The sequence below is a fragment of the Sminthopsis crassicaudata genome, chromosome 1 (assembly GCF_048593235.1).
Source record: "Sminthopsis crassicaudata isolate SCR6 chromosome 1, ASM4859323v1, whole genome shotgun sequence".
Taxonomy (NCBI): Eukaryota; Metazoa; Chordata; class Mammalia; order Dasyuromorphia; family Dasyuridae; genus Sminthopsis; species Sminthopsis crassicaudata.
Genome location: NC_133617.1, coordinates 328,869,729 through 328,889,285, shown reverse-complemented (window position 1 = coordinate 328,889,285; position 19,557 = coordinate 328,869,729). Strand labels below are relative to the sequence as shown.

General features: G+C 33.6%; 1 protein-coding gene across 2 annotated transcripts in view; it reads left to right on the top strand.

Annotated features, from left to right (window-relative positions):
- The window catches only part of TRIO (trio Rho guanine nucleotide exchange factor), a 274,467-nt gene that overhangs the window by 164,057 nt on the left and 90,853 nt on the right, over positions 1 to 19,557 (top strand). For both annotated transcript variants that reach the window (XM_074279114.1, XM_074279115.1), the window contains exons 28-30: positions 1,275 to 1,417; positions 3,035 to 3,134; positions 18,216 to 18,459. In XM_074279114.1, coding sequence (XP_074135215.1) covers positions 1,275 to 1,417; positions 3,035 to 3,134; positions 18,216 to 18,459 — 487 coding nt within the window. The remainder of the gene's footprint in view (positions 1 to 1,274; positions 1,418 to 3,034; positions 3,135 to 18,215; positions 18,460 to 19,557) is intronic.

The following is a 19,557-nucleotide window of genomic DNA, read 5'->3' as shown; positions in this document are numbered from 1 at the left end:
TTTCAAAAATGATAACTGATTTTTTAAAAAGAGAGAAGGATAGACAGTTTAAAAATTGTGCTATGAGTTTTCATTTTCTTTGGGGGGATTTTTTGTTTATTTAGTCAAACTAGTTTTGTCCATTTTTATTAACAGATATCTTTTCCTGGTTATTCATTATCTGTTGTCCTAAATAATTTGTCACAATCATTTCTAAAAGGAATCATTTTCATGTAGTAGTGGGATAATGCTTTCCAGAAATCAATTCTTATGGGACAAAGATCTCCTTTTTATGTATGTGGCAAAAAAAAAAAAAAAAAAAAAAAAAAAAAAAAAAAAAAAAGTCAAGCATGACAGGTAGATATTTTCTCAGAGTATTTCTCTTAAGTTTTTAGTGGAGCAATAAAATGATATTTTAAATTTAATCAAAGAGCAAATATAATACATATTTTAATAGCCATACAATGAACCAGTTGACAGAGCCCTAAACTAAGAGCCAGTTGGAGTGACTAGTTCTAATCCTAGGGCCATTGTTTGTTCTTTAGTGACTCATGTACTGTAATGCATGTCCAGACGGCCTATTCTCTGTGATTTTTATGCTGATAATAAAAAAGTCATTGATTTGGGAGCATGACAAAAGTATCCGCTGTCTTTATTGTGGATCTGAAGTATTATCTAAGTATAACGGTATGGCCTTTGCAGACTCTTAAGTAGTCTTATTTTCAGGGTGGACAGTGCAAATGATAGACACAGTGAAAGTATCATAATATTAGGTAAGCATAAGGCAAAACCTAAATCTCAAAAAAGAGACATAGCGAATGGACTGCTGGACCTGATCAGGAATATTAATCTTCATAAGTTCAAATCTGGCCTCAGATACCCACTAGCAGTGTGATCCTAGACAAGTCACTTTAATCCTATTTGCTTCAATTTGTCATCTGTAAAATGAGCTAAAGAAGGAACTGGCAAGCCATTCCAGTACCTTTACCAAAAAAACCCCAAATGGGGTCACAAAAAGTCAGACACTTCTGAAATGACTGCACAATAGCAAAAAAAAAAAAAAAAAATTGAATTAAAATAAAAAAATATTTCTGGCAAAGGAATGGTCAGAAATTAGAAGTTGTTATCTAACCACAAAAGCAAAACCAGTTTTTGGTCATATTGTGTAGTTGTTTTGAAACAAGAAATGGCGTGTATGTGTGTGTGTTAAATGAATGTAGTATGTCTTGGTATATTTTAAGTTCTGGGGGGAATTATTCTGCCTCAAAATAGATTCATAAGTTTTTGCTTTTTAGGCTTCCAGTATAGAGAATAAGCAGGACTGGATCAAGCATATTCGAGAGGTAATACAGGAAAGAACCATTCATTTGAAAGGAGCACTAAAAGAGCCAATTCATATTCCTAAAACAGCTCCAACAGCTAAACAGAAGGGAAGAAGGTATGTGGTCATTCTTAATGTGCAGAATGGCTGTCTGCATTAGAATTCAAGCAAATAAAGGATTGTTTTTAAGCTCTTATTTAATTCTGTAGGTTCTACTCTTCTCCTTCCCCTCCATCACTTACTAATGCCAGAGCCATCTGCAGTGGTCCTGATCTATATTGGTCACTGGACCCAGCTGGCACTGGAGGGAGGAAGTAAGGCAAGTGATTTTGCACAGCTCTCCCTCACTTAAATAAATTCTCTTGCATGTCATGGCATCACCTCCCTGATGTCATGGTTCCCTTCAAGAATAAAGGACAAAACAACAAAAACAACTTTTGGATACTTATGTGATATTGTTTGGTGGGACATAAACAATGACTGTTTTCTATGGATGATGAAAGTTTTCACAATGAAGAGGTCAATATTGTGTCCCCTAGAAAGATGTTAAGATCTTCCAAGAGTCCTTGATAAATAGAGCCACAAAAATAATGATTCATTGATGATCACTGAAATCTGAAATGGAGACACCTATTTCTTTACTTCCCAAAGGGCTTTGCCACTGTCATGGAGGATTCTGGAACTTCTATATAAATTCTTAATGTCAGAAGAATTCCTTTTAGATGGTAAAGTTTCCCAGATGCTCTTGTTTGTTAATGGCATGATACTAATTGAACTTCCTCACACCACAGATGTTAAAAAGAAATCTTCCCAACAGCCAGCACAGAGAAACAAAACCAAATTTATAAAGTTACTGCTTCTCAGACTATAATGTATAAATGGTTCATTACTCCACTGAATTAGTCCATCAGTATTTATATCTAGAAAATATACCTCAAATCAACAGTGAGAGTCACCCAGAACTATAGGAGGAAGATAGTAGGATTAATTGCATTTAGGAAATTCTTAAACACTTTAAACCAATCAAAGTGATTTCCTAAAATTAAATCCATCTTTTTCAACACATTTTAAATATTTCTGGTTTTGCCATGTGACTGATCTATAAAGATATAAAAATTGCTGGACACCCGAGGAGCGTGAAGAGATGTGTGAGGAACATATAATAAAGAGGTTGTAGCATATCACCAGTTACCCTAGAAGTCATCCATGAAATATATGATAGAGAGGGGATGGACCAATCAATAAGCACAAAGCAAGGAGTCAAAGATAGACAGCTCCAGTGCTCCATGGTGACTCTCAGAATATTAAAGATGCACAACCTTTAATATTTGGGGTTGAAGCTTTATAGAAAACTTATAGGAGTTCACATAGAAAAATTCTACAAAATGAGGCAGAGATAAATTATAATTTGTGTTTTTGGAGGAAGTATTATCTCCATGATAAATATTTACCAAAGTATTCAAGTCGTTTGATACATATGGTCAGATTACCTTCTCAATTACCACTTAAAATCATTTCTGTCCTATTTCTAGTATGGTTTTCCATTTTTATGATAAAGGGATCTTTCCTAAAAATATTAACTCCTGTAGTATATATTGTAACATAAGGAAAAAAAGTAGAATTTTTAAAAATCTATTAATTTCCAAAGAAATTATAAATGGTTCAAATTGTTCTTTTTTTTCTGAAGAAAAAAATAACATTTTTAGTAATTTAAAGTCAATTTTATCTTCACAGGGATGGAGAGGATTTGGATAGTCAAGGTGATGGCAGCAGCCAGCCTGATACCATTTCAATTGCTTCTCGTACTTCTCAAAACACCCTGGACAGTGATAAAGTAAGTCATAATAAGAACAATATTCAAAGGTTTTCAATGATTAGCTTCTACTGAAGCAACTCTTTTTTCTATTCATAGCTGTTTCATCAGTTAAATGATCAGCATTTTAGAACCGTAACTACATGCCAAATGTTGTACTTGGTACAGTGGTATAGTAGTGTGTGCAATCTTTTAAAATGCCGTCCAGGTGAAAAGGTTTTAAATTTCAAGTTGTAGGAACAACTCTGCAGTTATTGACTCTAGACAATTTTTTCTTTTCTCCTTCCCCAGATACGTAAATATAAGTTAAGGAAATATACAGTTTATTACCCTAGTTTTTAGTTTTTAGTTTCAGGGCATCAGATCAATCTCAAAATGGAACAATATGAAGAAATATAGTTATTTCTTAGTATAATCCAAGAAACATTTTAATTAGTGGGGGAGGGGACATAGAAAGGGAAAATATATTTTATGAAAAATGACAGTGCTTACATATGAATGAAATTTCCACTATTAACTGAGATATAGATTCCAGTTTTATAGTATCTTTCTTAAAATGTGAAAAATAAAATACTTAACTGAAAGTATACTTCTGAAGTTGTAGTGGGGTGAGGGGGAAATAGGAATGGGAAGAATATGGATAAAGGGAAGGATTGAATTTAGTCATTAAAGTAGAATATCTGAGTTTTATTTTTGTTTATTCTTGTTAAACAAAACTTATTAATGATCATAAGTAATATTTTCTTTGTCTAGTTTTTTCTTTTGAAACTAGCTTGCTCTTATACAAAGGAAAAATATCTGCCTCACTGTCCCCTAGAAATTCACAGTATAGAAGATTTGAGTCCAGTTTTTTTATTTTTTAATATATCTCAAAGTAAAAAAGAAAAAAAGAGAAGTTTTGGATTGCATAGAGAATTACACAGAGAAAAATCTAGTGAGTGTAGTATTTCTGCTATGAATATGAAATATACTTAAGTAATGCTAAAATTGTATTATTTAAGGGATTCTTTTTGCCTCAATATAGTAGTACCTCTTATCTAGAAATTAGCCTGGGTTAGCATTTCAGAACATCAGCTCTGTGCTGGAAAGAATCATGAATCTAGGTAAGGAGGTATAAAAATATTCTTTTTTTAGAGAGATGTTCCTTTTTAAAGACGTTCCTAGTTTTGTAATTTTTTTTTAACTTCAATAACTTAATTAGGAATCCCCTAAATTCTTATACTGGTAGATTTGACCTCCAAAAGCATGATCACATTTAGGCAAACCTATATCTTATTTTACTTTATTCAATGCCTAGTACTTCGACTTTCCACAAATGTTTCTTAGTAGTTGTAATAATAACCAGAAGATAAATGACGTGTTCAGACATAATGCACTTAGCATCTGGTATCATTTCTCTCTCTGCAGGCCCTACCTCTGGCCACTTACATATAGTGGGGAAAGTTTTTTCTCTGGGAAACATTTAAAGGAAAAATGAATGTGTGAGAATAGATTCAAGGGTCAAATGAAGTTAAATATGTGGAATACAGCAAAAAGACAATAGGAAAGAAAAGAATTTTCAAAACATTAGTATGTACTGAATGAGGAAATTAGAATAGGCAGGAAAACTGAGAGAGAAGACTTTGAATGTGAAAGAAACACATTTGTAATTCCAATAAATTAAGCCACTGGATAAATCAGAGCAAAAGTCAGGGATGACATGGCAAAGCTCAAAGCCATAGATTCATCCTTTGACTGCTATCTCTTTTAAACTTTCTTTTAGGAAATATGTGGGCTTCTAAAAAATTTTCCATTGTCTTTTACATTATTTTTTTAAAAGAACTAAGTATATTAATCATTAAAATTAAAATTGTTTGATTGCATTAAACTCAATCCTAAAAGGAAGAAGAGGCATGTTAACATCATTGCCACAACATTTGCAGTTGTACCCCCAAATACTTTAACATGATAGGTCAATCTTTCTTTGTAATAGTACTATTTTCCCCTAGTGGTGATATTGAGATATATATATATATATATATATATATATATATATATATATATATATATATATATGTTTTTATGTATATATGTATATACATACTTACCCACACATGCATATACATAATAAACCATCTATATGTATGTATCTATCTGTGTATATACACCCACATGTACATATATATGTTTTTAAAGTAGGTATGGTTTCTTTTTGAAGGAGGCGGGTAAAGGGGAAGGGAGAGAGACCGAGAGATCTATGTTCCGGACACTATGCTACATAGGAGAGAGAGAAAAATAGGTAAATAGGGCTTAAAAGAAACTTAATAAGAAAGACAAGGTATATAAAAGCCAAAGTTGGAAAGAGCTTTTGGATGGTAAGTACAAACTAATAACCTTAAGACAACCCTGTAAAGTATAAGAGTGGACCTTGATGAAGAGGAACAGGAAAAGGAGGAGGATGACAGTAATATAGTAATGGTGAACATTTATACTTACTATATGTCAGGTACTATATTAAGTGCTTTACAAATATTCTCTTATTTGATGCTCATATCAATCCTAGTAGGCAGGTGCTCTTTCTATTCCCATTTTATATTTGAAAAAACTGAGGCAGAGAGTAAATGTCTGAAGCTAGGTTTTGAACTAGTCTGACTACAAGCCTAGTGCACTAATCATTGTGTCATTTAGCTACCCCTTAGGCTCAGAGGCAGTCAGAGCCCAGGAATTTAGGGGTGAGAGTCTCCGTTCAGGTGAAAAAATGTAAAAGGAGGCTGAAGTATAAGCAGGGATTTGCTGATAAATGTTTAAATAGCTCTCTGGGTGAGAAGGTGAGGCTGGGGAACAATAAAAGGAAAAATGCTACACTTAAGTTTAATCTCCATTGTTAACATTTTCTGCATCACTTCCTTAAGTCTAGACAATCAAAATAATCAATCTTGATATGTAAGATAAACATAATGCCAAGATATTAATACATAACTAAATCAGCATTTGAGAGCTGGTTCAAGTTCATTCTGCCATAGCTTAGAGAAAGCCAGGAAGTGAAAGGTGTGGAAGGCAATCTGTCAATCAGTAAACATTCATTAAGCATCTCCTATATGAAGGGCACTGTCCTAAGCACTGGGGATATAAAAAGAGTGAAAAAAAACAGGCCCTGCCCTCAAGAAACTTCTAATCTAATTGGGGAGACAGTGTTCAACCAAATATAGACAAAGCAAACTAGAGGCAGGATAAATAAGAAAGGGAAGATCCTATAATTATCCCTTCAACATCCCACTTTCCTTTCCTCATCATGCTTTCAATATATATTTCAACTTATTGCAGATCAGCATAAGAAATAAGAAATGATAGGAAATTTGGGAACAGTTTTATCGAAGATGAAACTGAAAAGGTTTATAAACTTATAAAATATATATACAGTATTGTATTAATATCAACAAATTTTATCTATTAATACCATAATAATTCAGACTTCTCTGGTACAAAGGGAGGGGCAAAAATTTTACATAGATTTTTCAGAACATGAGGATACTTCACTCTTAAACCTTGCAATATGGAAAGTAGAATTACCTTCAGTAGAATTAAAAGGAGCTGAAACAGCCTTCCTGTAAAAGATGGAATTTTAGTTGAGACTTGAAGCCAGGGGAAAGATTTAAGGAGTGTGAACATTACAGGTATGTGAGACAGCCAGAGAAAACATCCAGAGCAGTGAGATGGAATTTCTTGGCCAGGAGGTCAATGTCATTAGGTTAAAAAGTACTTGGAGGAGTTTGGTTTATGAAGACTGGAAAAATAAGAAGCAGCTAGATTATGAAAGGCTTTAAATAAACAAATAGAAGAGTTGCTTTTGATGCTGGAGGCAGTAGCAATACCGAATAGAGAGGGAATCATAGTTGCACCATCATTTTAGGAAAATCACTTTGACAGTTGAATGGAAGATGAATTTGAGAGGGGAGAGGCTAGAGGCAATGTAGACCCACCACCAGGTTATTGCAAGTGTCCCAGTGTGAGATGATGAGAGCCTTCACTAGAGTTATGGCAGTATCAAGGGAGAATAGGGTGTGGACACAAGAAATGTTATAAAGGTTTTGTTTGTTTTTTTATAGACTGAACTGGGAACTATTTTCAGTATTGTATCTGAGAAAATGCATTCCAAATTTAAAATTCACTTAGAAATGAACATTTCTAACACAACTGGTTACTAAGTTGGTTATTGCCTACATTCTTCTTTTTAGATGAATATTTTTGTGATTATCCAGTGTTTACTTTTAATGTGTTATATAGCTAAGTCACTTTATCACCCAACATTGATACCACATTCCATCTCTCTCCAAAAATAAAAGTTGTGTGTTTGCAGAAATTAATTTTCTTTTTCTGGGAGTCTTTACAGAATGTCTTTTTTTTTTTTTTTTTTTTTTTTTTTTTAGAATTGATTTTCAGATGTTTCCTGAAGGCTATAAGTTACTGATTTATTTTTCATTTCTTTCAATGTTATCCTGTAAACTTCATTTCTTAACTCTTGAATTTCTAGAGAATCTACATCTGCTTCTAGAACTATTTCCTAATTTATTTGAGTTCCCTAAGAGAGTCTTGCAGGTGCTTATGGAATAAAGTTAGTGATGACAAGGCTGTCATAATACTTTATTTACCTGTTCCTGTACCAAGACTCACTCTGTTTTTATTAATGGAGTTTGGGTATGTGTTAGCCCTCCAATCCTACCCATTAAATTCAAAAATACTAGTTAAAGTGATCTGTCCTTTCAGAAAAGGAACTGGGGAATGTACCACAGGGCAAAATGTTATTTACATTGGATATTTTTGTTTGCCTGCTTTTCTTTGTTACTATGGAGCATTCCATCTCTGAGAGATGGGGCAGTATTTCCAGAAATTACTGTAGTTTAAAAACAAAGGGCACCAATTAAACTCAGCTTTTAAGTTCAATAAAGGAATTATACTACTAGGGCATCAGAATGTTCTTCGACCTTTCAGTTCCTCTGAACTTCATTTTGTATCAAATTAAATTGCCTGACACTCAGTGCTATAAATTTAAAAGCCAGTATCAAGATAGAAGTCAGTGAGATTTTATTTAAAAGGGCAGTGATATTAGTTGTCTCACAGGCCTTTGGGTAATTGTGTTTTTTTTTTTTTTTTTCTTTATTGTTGTTAACTTCCAGTACTTTTTGGTAGGAATGGATACATTAAAAGAGTGAATAGATAGCCTAAAGATAGGACTGTAAGTGTAAGGGGTAAATATTTTGAGAACTGTGAGAACAAAGCTCTCACCAAGCTAAGATGTAATCCCATTTAAATACTCTATTTCCCTGGACTTTAACATAATAGTCATTTGTCTTTGGTAACATTCCTTCTTGATAAATCATAAGGTCCCCTCTACCATTATATGCTTGCAGTCTTGATTTGCAGTCTCTTTCCAAATAATTAGAGCAGATTGATCTGGCAAGAAAAAAAAAGAAAAAAAAAAACTATTTAACCATCTCCTGCCTGCTTGATTTAATTTATGATGTCTGTTGTGGGTTAGGTTTTAGTAGAGAGTTTGGCTTCGTTACAGATGTTGGGTGGGGGAAAAGAATTGAATCAGCCTCTTGGAGAATTCCTAAGGAAAATGCTATTTGACCAGGGCTTTTAATAATTCTCAGATGAGGCAGTAAAGGTTGCTAGGAAAAAAAAAAAAGTCGGCTGAGGAGGAGGTGCCAGAGAGACCGAGTTTCCTAAGGAACATTATCATCAGAGCAAAACTTAGCCTTAGCTTAAACAAATACATTTCCTTCTTTGAAAATATCAGTTTTGAAATACACTTTTTCTGTGCTTGTTGGAATTGCTAGAATATGGGCCACATTAATTTTCTCCATACCTATTACTGCCAATTTTCATAATTCTTATATGATAAGTAACAATGATCACATGAAAATGTGTCATTATTAGACACATTAGAATGTTTTAGAAACTTACGAGTGCTTGCCAGATTCTGAGCTCATTTGTCCTGAAAGTATTCTTCTGGTTAGGGAAGGGAGAGGAGCCTAAATTATATTGTAAACATGAGGAAACTGAGGCAAAGGTTTTATAGCACACATGCTCAAGTCCACCTTCCAAGACAGTGATAAAGCCAGCAATGAGATACTGATGCAATCAATGATTTGTCCACTCTTAGATTATGTAATAGCATGCTTGAGCCAAACTATTTTCTTTGCAACTAGAGACATTCTCTATTCTTCTGTGCCAAACTCAAATCCCACCTCCATTGTGAAGTTAACTCTATTCTACTTAACTAGTTGAAATCTCCTCCTCCTGTGAACCCCAAAAATACATTCTTGTGCCTGTCCTATGTCCCATGTCTCTCTTATACTCTAGTTATTTATATATGTATCAATGCTTCATAAATAATTGTTTTCACCATTAGATTATAAGCTTCTTAGAACCAAGATCTACATCTTCTTTATTTTATTTCTCTCCTTCCTCTGATATCCATTATCTTACTTGGTGCTTTGCATATAATAGACAAGCAATTATCTATTGAGCAAGGCTGGATCTAGCACATCTAGGACAGAATTATTCTTTTTAAAAGCAAAAACTGATGGTCTTTTGTTTTAAATTAATTTAGAAACTGTTATCTGACTAGGGTGTTTTTAAGGACTTTTTAGGGGGAGAGGGGAAAGAAAACTGTATGATACCTATAGAGAGAAACCATTAATTCTTTTGTTAAATTGAATTCAGCAATATAGGCCTGAAATATTATGTGTGATGGGGGGTGGAATTAGATGGAGAGAGAGAGAGGAAGAAAAAACAGGGAAGAGGATCTGGGACTTAAGCACTGCCAGAGTTACTCTTCCTCGCCTTTATCTGACAGATCACCAACAATGGTAAGAAAATGAATCTGTAAAATTGACTGAGGAATGGAGGAATAAGTATGTAATTTAATTTTTTTTAAAAGCTCACTAAGTCATAAACAGAGAATCAGAATAATGTCATGTTTGTCATTGTTCTGATACTTATGCTAGTAGTAATAGCAATTGTTGTTGATAGTAGTAATAATAGTAGTATTAACAATAATAATAACTAATATTTATTTGTCACTTACTCTGTGCCAGGCACTTTGCTAAAACCTTTTCATTTATTATCTCATCTGTTCTACACAACAATCCTGGGAGGAAAGTATTATTATTATTGCCAGTTTACAAAAGAGAAAACTGAGACAGATAGAGGTTGTTACTTTCCCAGAGTTATGTAGCTAATAAGTGTTTGAGGTTGCATTTGAACTCAGATCTTCCTGATTCCAGGCCCAAGATTCTATACATTGTACCATCTCACTGCCTTTATATGTCTTGAGTACTCAAGGATAAAACAATTGGAAAAAAATCTTGAAATTATTGTGGCTCTCATTCATTCATTATGACTATTATTTAAGCATTTCCTTACAACCCCAAAAGGCTAATGAAAGGAAAAAAACTCTCCCTTATCCTAGGGTCCATGGTCATTGTTAGGTTAATCAGCTGCCCCGAGGCAATCTTTTTAAAACATGTTCAGAAACAAGTTTAGTTAGCTCTAAATAAGTTTAGATTCAGATGATACACTACACAAAAATCTGATCTCAGCTTTTCATGACTAATTTGATTGAACTGATATATACTGGAGGAGATAGGGCACTAGGAACTAGACCAGAATTTTGACCCTGGGCTCATACCATGATATCTTTGTAAGAGAAGAAAATCTGTGGCAAGCCCTATGATACCTCAGAGTTCAACCACCTTCTATATTCAGCCTTGCCCATGTTTTCTTTCTCTCACTATCAAATTGCACTCCTCAAGCTATTAGCCTCCAGTGATCCACACTGAGTCATATCTTCTTTCACAGAAACATATACTTGTAGCCCACATACTGAAAACACTGAATGCCTCTGCTACTAAGTACCACACTCAAAGCCCCCTGACCAGCTGCCAGATGGCATACTACCATTCTAGCTACTCCCAGTTATATCTAAATACAAATTCTCCTATTCCCATAAAATTGCTATCACTTGTTTTCCCTTTGGAACTGCTCTGTTAGTGGTAGGAGATGAGAAGAAAATCTGCCATCTGAAGCGTTTCCATGTTTAGACATGGTAGACTGTATAATAACTCATCTATAGAATTTGAATTAGGAACTCACAATTGATAGATTTGTTTTATGTTAGTCAGTGATTTTTTTGTTTTTGTTTTGTTTTGAAGCAAGTGTTTATATGTCCTATATCATCTCTTAACTTGATAATGTGTTTCATGTGTAATAATAAAACAGAAATAGGATAGCCCATAGAAAACACAACAACAATTTGAAGCAAAGATAGTCACCAAAATTTTTGGTAACATCAGGTGTATCCTGTAGAAAAGCCAACCTAAGCCAGAAAGGTTCTCCAGTTATTAAGTTGTCTTGTTGCATTTAAGGTGAAATAGCTCTGAATTTTTATAGGTTTTTTAAAATTAGTTGTTACAATTCACTTGGGTCTGACTCTTGGCAACTGCCTCTGAGATGTTAGGTGTGTGTATATTTAAACTACAATTGTTTAAATCATTTTGAGAATGAGACAGTAAAATTGAGCTGGGGAATTGGGGCTTTATGTAATTTTTAAAATATCAACAAAAAGGTTTTCTTTTATCAAGGAATTTGATTGGATTGGTCCAATTGCTTTACATAAATTGAAAACATTTTAATTATAAAGGTCACTGTCAGACCATTAAATCTTTAAATATAATTCAATTTTGAAATTTTACACTTGAAAGAAAATATTTTTTTCTCCAATGTCCAATCAAAATGACTGAGTAATGGTGGTTATTTAACTGAAATAATAATCCATTTATGAGGTAAAATTAGGAAGAATTTGCTGCATAAAATAGAGGAACCTGAATTTTCAGCTATGTCAGAACTCCTGCTTGTGAATAACTGTTCTATATGCTCTGTATTAGTCTTTCAGAAAATAAAATGCAGTGGTGGCTCTTCGGAACCTTTATGTAAATTGAGTTTCTTGGATAGCAGAGGATTGACCTCTTTAAGAACAAAAAACTAACATTTCAACCATTTGTTTGGAAATCTATCCCAGCATTTCTCTTCCTTTATTAATCAGAATATATGGAGTTTTACAACTGAAATTAATAAGTATTTATTTTTTTCTTTATTTCCCCTATCTTGTAGAAGAAAAAAAGAAAATCCTTATAAAAAAGCATATGCACTCAAATGAAGCAAATATTACTACTTATTACTTATTTTATTTATGAAGCATCATGGTTAGATATACTGTGGAAAAAACAGAGAAGCTCCTCCCTAAAACACAGACCACTAGATGATGAATTCTTGTCCTTGGTGATTCACATAACAAAATAAAATACACCAGGCCCTTGGATTTATGAAGATCTCTCTCCAGTTCAAGTAATTTTGATATAGTAACAGAAAGTGAGGGATAACTGCTAGGAATCGTAGTTTTTAAACCATCTACAAACATTAACTTGATTATTAGTACTCTACATGTGAGACCCTCAGTCATATGAATAATTACATTTTTACTCTAATTGAAATGAGAAAAAAAGTTGTAACTAAATGGAATGATGGCTCATGGATTCTCCCCTAAGAAGTGAATATAGGAGTTGGCAGAGTTGATTTTATTATACATCCAAACAAGAAAAATCATTTCATAGGAAACTTGGTCAATTCATTTTGCACTGCTCAGAATGAGTATGAGCAAAAAGACCACCCATGAAGATAATTGCTGCTTATGTGCCAACATCTGTTCACAGGATGAGGAAGTAGAAAAATTCTACTAAGAACACAGTGAGACTCTCCAAATTAAACATGCAGTAATACTTGGTGTATTCAATCCTGAATTGGGCATAGGATACATGGAGGAAAATGAGGATGAAGATGAAGAAAAAAAATAGAATGCAAAGATTTATAAATAATGTATATCATAAATGCCTCAAAAAGAGATCCAGGAGACTCTGGACAGGTTAAGTCCTGCATAATAGCACACAATATGAATCTACTCTTTTAAGAGTTAGAAAATGAGTAGTTATCAATATTGAGAGTCTTTTCCAAATCAATTATCAGTAAATATAAAGATCAAAATGAGTAATAAGTTAAGAGTAAAAATTAGAAGGTTGCCATAGAAGACAATGAATATGAAGAGTTCAGAGAAATTTGGAAGAAGTTATATGAATTGATATATAAAAGAAAGAAAACAGAACTAAGAATCATATACTCAATCATTTACATGTAAATAAGCAATCTAAAAATAATAAAATACAACAAAACACAGGCTACATACAGTGGACAATTTTGGTTTAAAATCATTTGAGGTAAATCATACATCCTTCTTTATTTGTTAGTAAACTACACTGGCACCTACTGTTGCAAATGTACTTTAGGGGTTGTTTGTGGAAAACTACGTAATATTAATAAAAAGGCATAATAAAATTATAAACAGAAAAATAGATATGTAACTAAAGCAGTTCTAACTCAAACTATTTTTTAAAGTTATTTGTGTCCCAGAATGGATAATGGACAAAAGAACAGATATCAACTCAAATTACCATGATTTCCTATACCAGATTAGCTGATGTCAATTATTTGCCACAGTGAGAAGCCAAGAATCTAAAAATATGCCAGAGTTGCAAACTTCCTAACTGGAGAAATATGGTAGCCAGGTGATATTGAAGAATATAACCTGACTTATAGAACCTTAAACATAGAAGGAAGTTCAACTCTTTCATAAGAAAGAGCAAGAACTGTTAGAAAAAATGTACAGAAAATTTGATGAGTGATTCATTTAAGCTAGCTCATCCCCAAAACATTTAAGGATGAAAATGAAAAAAGAACATAAACCAAAAATGGTAAAAAATAATATTGAACTGTTACTGTAACATAGTTCAAAAAATCATAATTTGGCTTGCACATTGGACTATATTTGGATATATGAAATCTAAAAATGGCACTAAAGAAACTAGTGTTGATAAAAGTAGCTGTACCAAATCTTACACACTCAGAGGACCTTGATGCAAGTGAAACAAATTTGAGGATGTTGAGAGATAGCTAATATCTTAAGATATATAGGGGAGAAAAGATTATTGAAATTCATGGGAAATATCTCAGACACTATCACTAATGAAAAAGGTAATCAAGATAGCAGTAACTACCAACTCACCTATTTTCTCATTATTACAAAATGTAAGAATAAGCTACATGTGTCCAGGACATCATCTTGACTCCTGATCTGACACTCCATCCAGTGTGTTACCTAACTGTACTTGAAAGAGATCATAATAGAAATAACTTTATTCATTGATCTTTTATCGCTGACATCAAGGGAGGCATAAACCAGGGATACTTGCATCAAATGTATTTACCACCATCATGGAGAATGTTGCATGCAGAATCTGAATGGAAGAAAAGATATATATACATATATATATATGTATATATATATGTATATATGTATATATATGTATGTATATATATGTATGTATGTATGTATATATGTATATTTTTTTTAATGAAAGCAAATTGTTGCAGATAATCCTGTCTTCAGAAGATATGGTACTGATTCTATCTTTCCCTATAACATTGTAGACTCTCCTAAATGGGATCCATACTAATTTAAAATTGTTCCAACTTTTTACAAAGGAAAAACTAAATTATATTGTCTACAGCATGATATATGGTTGAAAGTGTAGTAATTATCCTAATTCTTCATTCAGATCATTTTTGTGATAAGCTGTACTTATAGATGTCTGTTCATCATTTGTCATGCTCTGATAATTTTTATCATAGTATCTCAAAGATGGAAAGGGAATCTACCACTGACAGCCTTGCCCATTTAGTACATACTTCACTGTATTACTTAATCCAAAAGTAAAGGAACATAATAAAAGTAAGACTTGGGGTTTAAAACAGTACAAAATTAACTGTAAAGTATGAGGAAACAGTGTCTTATTATTGGCTAAGTAGCTAACAAGCCTCAAACCTACATGAAATTATTTTGCAGGGGAAATGTGAGGGGGTGATGATCTGGGGTATATAATAACATTATTTTTGGAATTGTACTATGCTTAGAAGTCATTCTATTGTGGCTATTGCCAGCACTTTTAAATGTCTCCATTCCTAATCTCTTTTTACCAAATAAATTACATTTTTGGTTAACTCTGTATGAAATCTCTTTTAATTCACAAGACACTTTTGTGAGGTTCCTGAATGAATGAACCTGTAGCATATGATCCTTCATAATAATTTGGATGTGTTTTGTTCGTAAAAGTACAGAGAAATGGCTTTTATTAGCATGCTTTCCTCCATGTCCTTTTTTAAAATTCCCCACAGAAAGTTGGCCAAAGATATTCAGTTGCAACTGATCTTTAGCACACAAGACTTTAGATCCTTGAGGCAAAATTATTCATGGAAAGGACCCTCTGTATCATCTGTCCTTGCTAATCATAAGCAGCCTTCTCTTCCCAAAATCGCTCATCCCCATCAGTGAAAAATTCCTCCAAAATATATAATGCAAAACAGGTATTTTTCTGTTATCTTTTTTAAGTTATACTGCCCTTGAAATTTAAATCCCTCACTATATTAATCATATTAATAAGTGGTGAACATAACAATGCAAACCAGGATCAAAAACAGTTATGAGATAACCCTCATAGTGAGTAACATGCTTATATTAGTTACTGTATTCAGGAGAGACACTGACATAAAAACTTTTCAGAATTTGAAAAATATATAAGTATCTCAGACACCATTACTAAATCTTCAAGTGGTAAAAGTGTGGCGGGAGGTGGGGGGGGGGAGCTTTAGTCAACTTTTCTAAAGAAGATGGAAAAAACCATTATCCTTCCATTGAGTATATTTTAAGTGCATTTCCATAGAAGCCCAGTTGGGCCTCATATTGCTATTGGTTTTTTGTTGATATTATTGTTATTATTATTTCAGTCATCTCAAATTTTTCATTGGAATGCAAAATCTGAAAAATCCTGGGACAGTTCCCCATTCTTCTACTTTTCTTTCATGTTAATGTTCTAATGTTTGTATTAATCTTGCATTTGTGAATGAAATAGCTGCTTTTTGTAGTTAAATAAAAGTAAAGTAATAAGATAAATTTCTTCTCTGTAGATTCATAAAGGCATCTTCAGTACAACTTCAGCATTTCATTCCATTTTTACCTAATTTGGGTTTCTTGTCTTTTGTCTCTATATTTTAAAAGGTTTTTATTCCATATTGTTAGGGAATGATGAATATTTGGTGTGGCATTATGTATTTTAAAACCAAAATTCTTTGGTTCATATGTATTATTTTTAAATCCAGGTGTTCATAGGCATCCAGCATCCATTTGGTCTGTGATAATGTTCTGATACTTATATGTTGATTGAGTTCACAAAGATATACTGCATTTGTAGTATGAACAATTGTTATTTGTCAGTCCAAGAATAATAGTGAGCTTTTAACATAAAAGTCTAACCACCAAGTGATAGTCACTAAGTGCCACTATTAGGTCCCAGATATAAAAGGTAAAAGAATATCAGTTGTTGAGTTGGTAGTATAAAGATTGAGCCACAATTATTTTTTTCTACCACATATGGTTTGAGCCATATATAATTATTTTTAAAGAGCTCAAGCAAAAGAATGTCAAGTACAGTGAGTACTCCAGAAAGCAATGGGGTGTATGTGCACCTAGCTCAGTGCCTGGCACATATTAAATACTTAATAAATGTTTATTAAATTGAATTATATCCGTCTTAAATTACTAAAGCTACTTAAAGGGCAATCCATCAAAATGTTTCATCATCAGCCATTTTGGGAAGATGGAATGATTTCTATGTAATTTTTAAAAAAATACTTCTGGTGGCTATCACAAAACAATGAGGAACTTCTTACATCCTTTCCCTGTCATTTGAAATTAAAGTCATCCATACTTTTCAAAGCATAGAGATGTTATCATTTGAACTCCTTAACAGAAAAGGTATCAAGTAACAATTATGAATGCTTCACAGATCTATAATTTCCTCAGTGCCAGTGTTCCCTCTGATGAGGTAAATACCTAATGATGAGGTTTATACCTCATTAAAATTAGGATTAATTAAGGTCTAGTGGCAGGATTGGGATATAGGGAGTCACATGGAGCTCTCCTGAAACCCCTTTGAATTCGGCACAAGGATATAAAGTTAAATGAGGTCTAGTGGTGGCAAGAGTCCCCTGTAAATGAATTTACAGGCCCAAAAACCTAGATTGATAAAAAGAGGTTTATTGCAGGGTTTGGAAGCAAGGTTAAAGTCTGGTGTTAGTAAAAGGCATTAGATAGAGGAAGAAATACACCATAAGTGGCGGGACGGAGAATGTGATGCTGGCATCTTTCAACTCTCTGACAAGGGATGATTCCAACTTGGCTTTTTTATCTGCTTGAAGGGGCATCTGGGTGGAGCCCAGGTTGATTCCTCAATAGCCAAAAGCCACCAGGTGGTGGTTGGGTTATCTGAGCAGATCATTAGAATGGGACCTGACAACCCAAGCCAGCTCAGATCTGGTGCGGGCTGGGTGCAAGATACTGGCTCAGATACTGATCTCTCCCCTTGGGGTTTTGACCAGATCTTGTAAATCAAAGGTCAGTCCCAAAGGAAGTTGGAGATCAGACAAGGAATCTTAAAGGGGGCTATGCCCACATCACCTCAATCAGCAAAAATGGCAATTCCATTTTAGTTTGGTAGACTGCTATTGCAGTTGGCTGTTGCAACAGAATTTATTCTTCTAAAACCAACCTGTTTATTAGTTTTTGACTGGTCCTCAGACAACAGATTTAAAATCCCTCTCCAGGCTCAGATTCAAAATATTTCTAGAGTGATCAGACCTGCTGAAATGTAAGTTCTAATGGACTAGCCTTTGAGAGTTGAGGGTCTCCCTAAGCCAAAATAAGACATTAGATTGGGATCTTAATGATGGTAAAACTTTTGATCAAACATCAATATGTAAATCATCATCTGAGTATTTGTAAAAGGAAAAGTGTCATGAAGTTCAAGAATTCCTAGGTATATTCCTGCTAAAAGTTGCCTTCCAGAGAACATAACAAGTCTGAACATTTTTTTTTCTTCTCTTTCTCTTTCTTAGCTGTCTGGTGGCTGTGAGCTGACAGTAGTGATCCATGACTTCACAGCATGTAACAGCAATGAGCTGACCATCCGCCGGGGCCAGACTGTGGAAGTTTTGGAGAGGCCACATGACAAGCCTGATTGGTGTCTTGTCCGAACCACTGACCGGTCCCCTGCTGCAGAAGGCCTAGTTCCTTGTGGTTCCCTTTGTATTGCCCACTCTAGAAGCAGCATGGAAATGGAAGGCATCTTTAATCACAAAGGTAAGAAACAAGTTGTAAATAACCAGGTGTGTTCCAGAAGACATATTTCTTATTCCTTTGTGACATTATACCTTCCTCTGATGCTCAGCAATTCTTTGACTTGAAACCTCTTAGACAAAGATCAGTAGAAGGAAATAAAGTTATTTAATATGTATTAGAGAAAATTTGAGGAGAGAAGGATCAGACAAAGTAGCTCTGTCTTCTAAGATATTTGAATGATTAAAGTCATATGGAAGAAAAATTAAACTTTTTTAGGGGAAGTGGGAGCAAAAGACTAGACTTAGAAGGAATTAGCTGTAGACAACTAGATCCAAGATTATTATGGGGTCAAATTCTGACCTCTTTAAAAAACAACAACAACAACAACAACAAACCTTCTTAACAATTACTCATCTAAAGTGGAATAGACAGTCTGGATAGATAGTTAATTTCATATCAATGTAATTCTTTTTATGAGGGCTGGGTTACTACTTCTCAGGTATATTATAGAGATAAATGCCACTCGGGTTGGCTATATTGCCTTGTAAAGGGAAAAAAAAAACAAATTCTCATTCTTTTCACATGAAGTAGTTTAGCAAAATTTTATTTGTCCTGTTTTTGGACAATAATTTTTTTTGAAATGCTAAGATTAAGACTTTCCATTTGTAGTATCAAATTTCATCTTATTAGATTTTGCCCATTGTTCCTGCATGTCAAGAACTTTTTGTATCCTAATTCTGTCAGTATATTTGTTTTCCTTCCCAATCTTATGTCATCTGCAAAATTGATAAGTATATCTTTATTTTTATTCAAGTCATCAGTAAAACTTTGAGTGACACCAAGCAATGTATCTACATTGCTATAACACTCCACTGGTGGGAGACTCCAGATTTCGTTCCATTTATCACTGTTTTCATCTGATTCTTCTGACTGGCTCCAAATACACCTAAGTATTGCTATTCTAGTTCTTGTTTCTCCATATCATTCAAAAGGATGTCATGAGAGACTAGGTGGGCTTTCTTCACACTTAATTGGCCAATCTAGTTATCATTTCAAAAATAGAAATGAAGTTTGTCATGCCTGTTTTTATTGAAACCCCATTAGCTCTTAGTCAGTAAA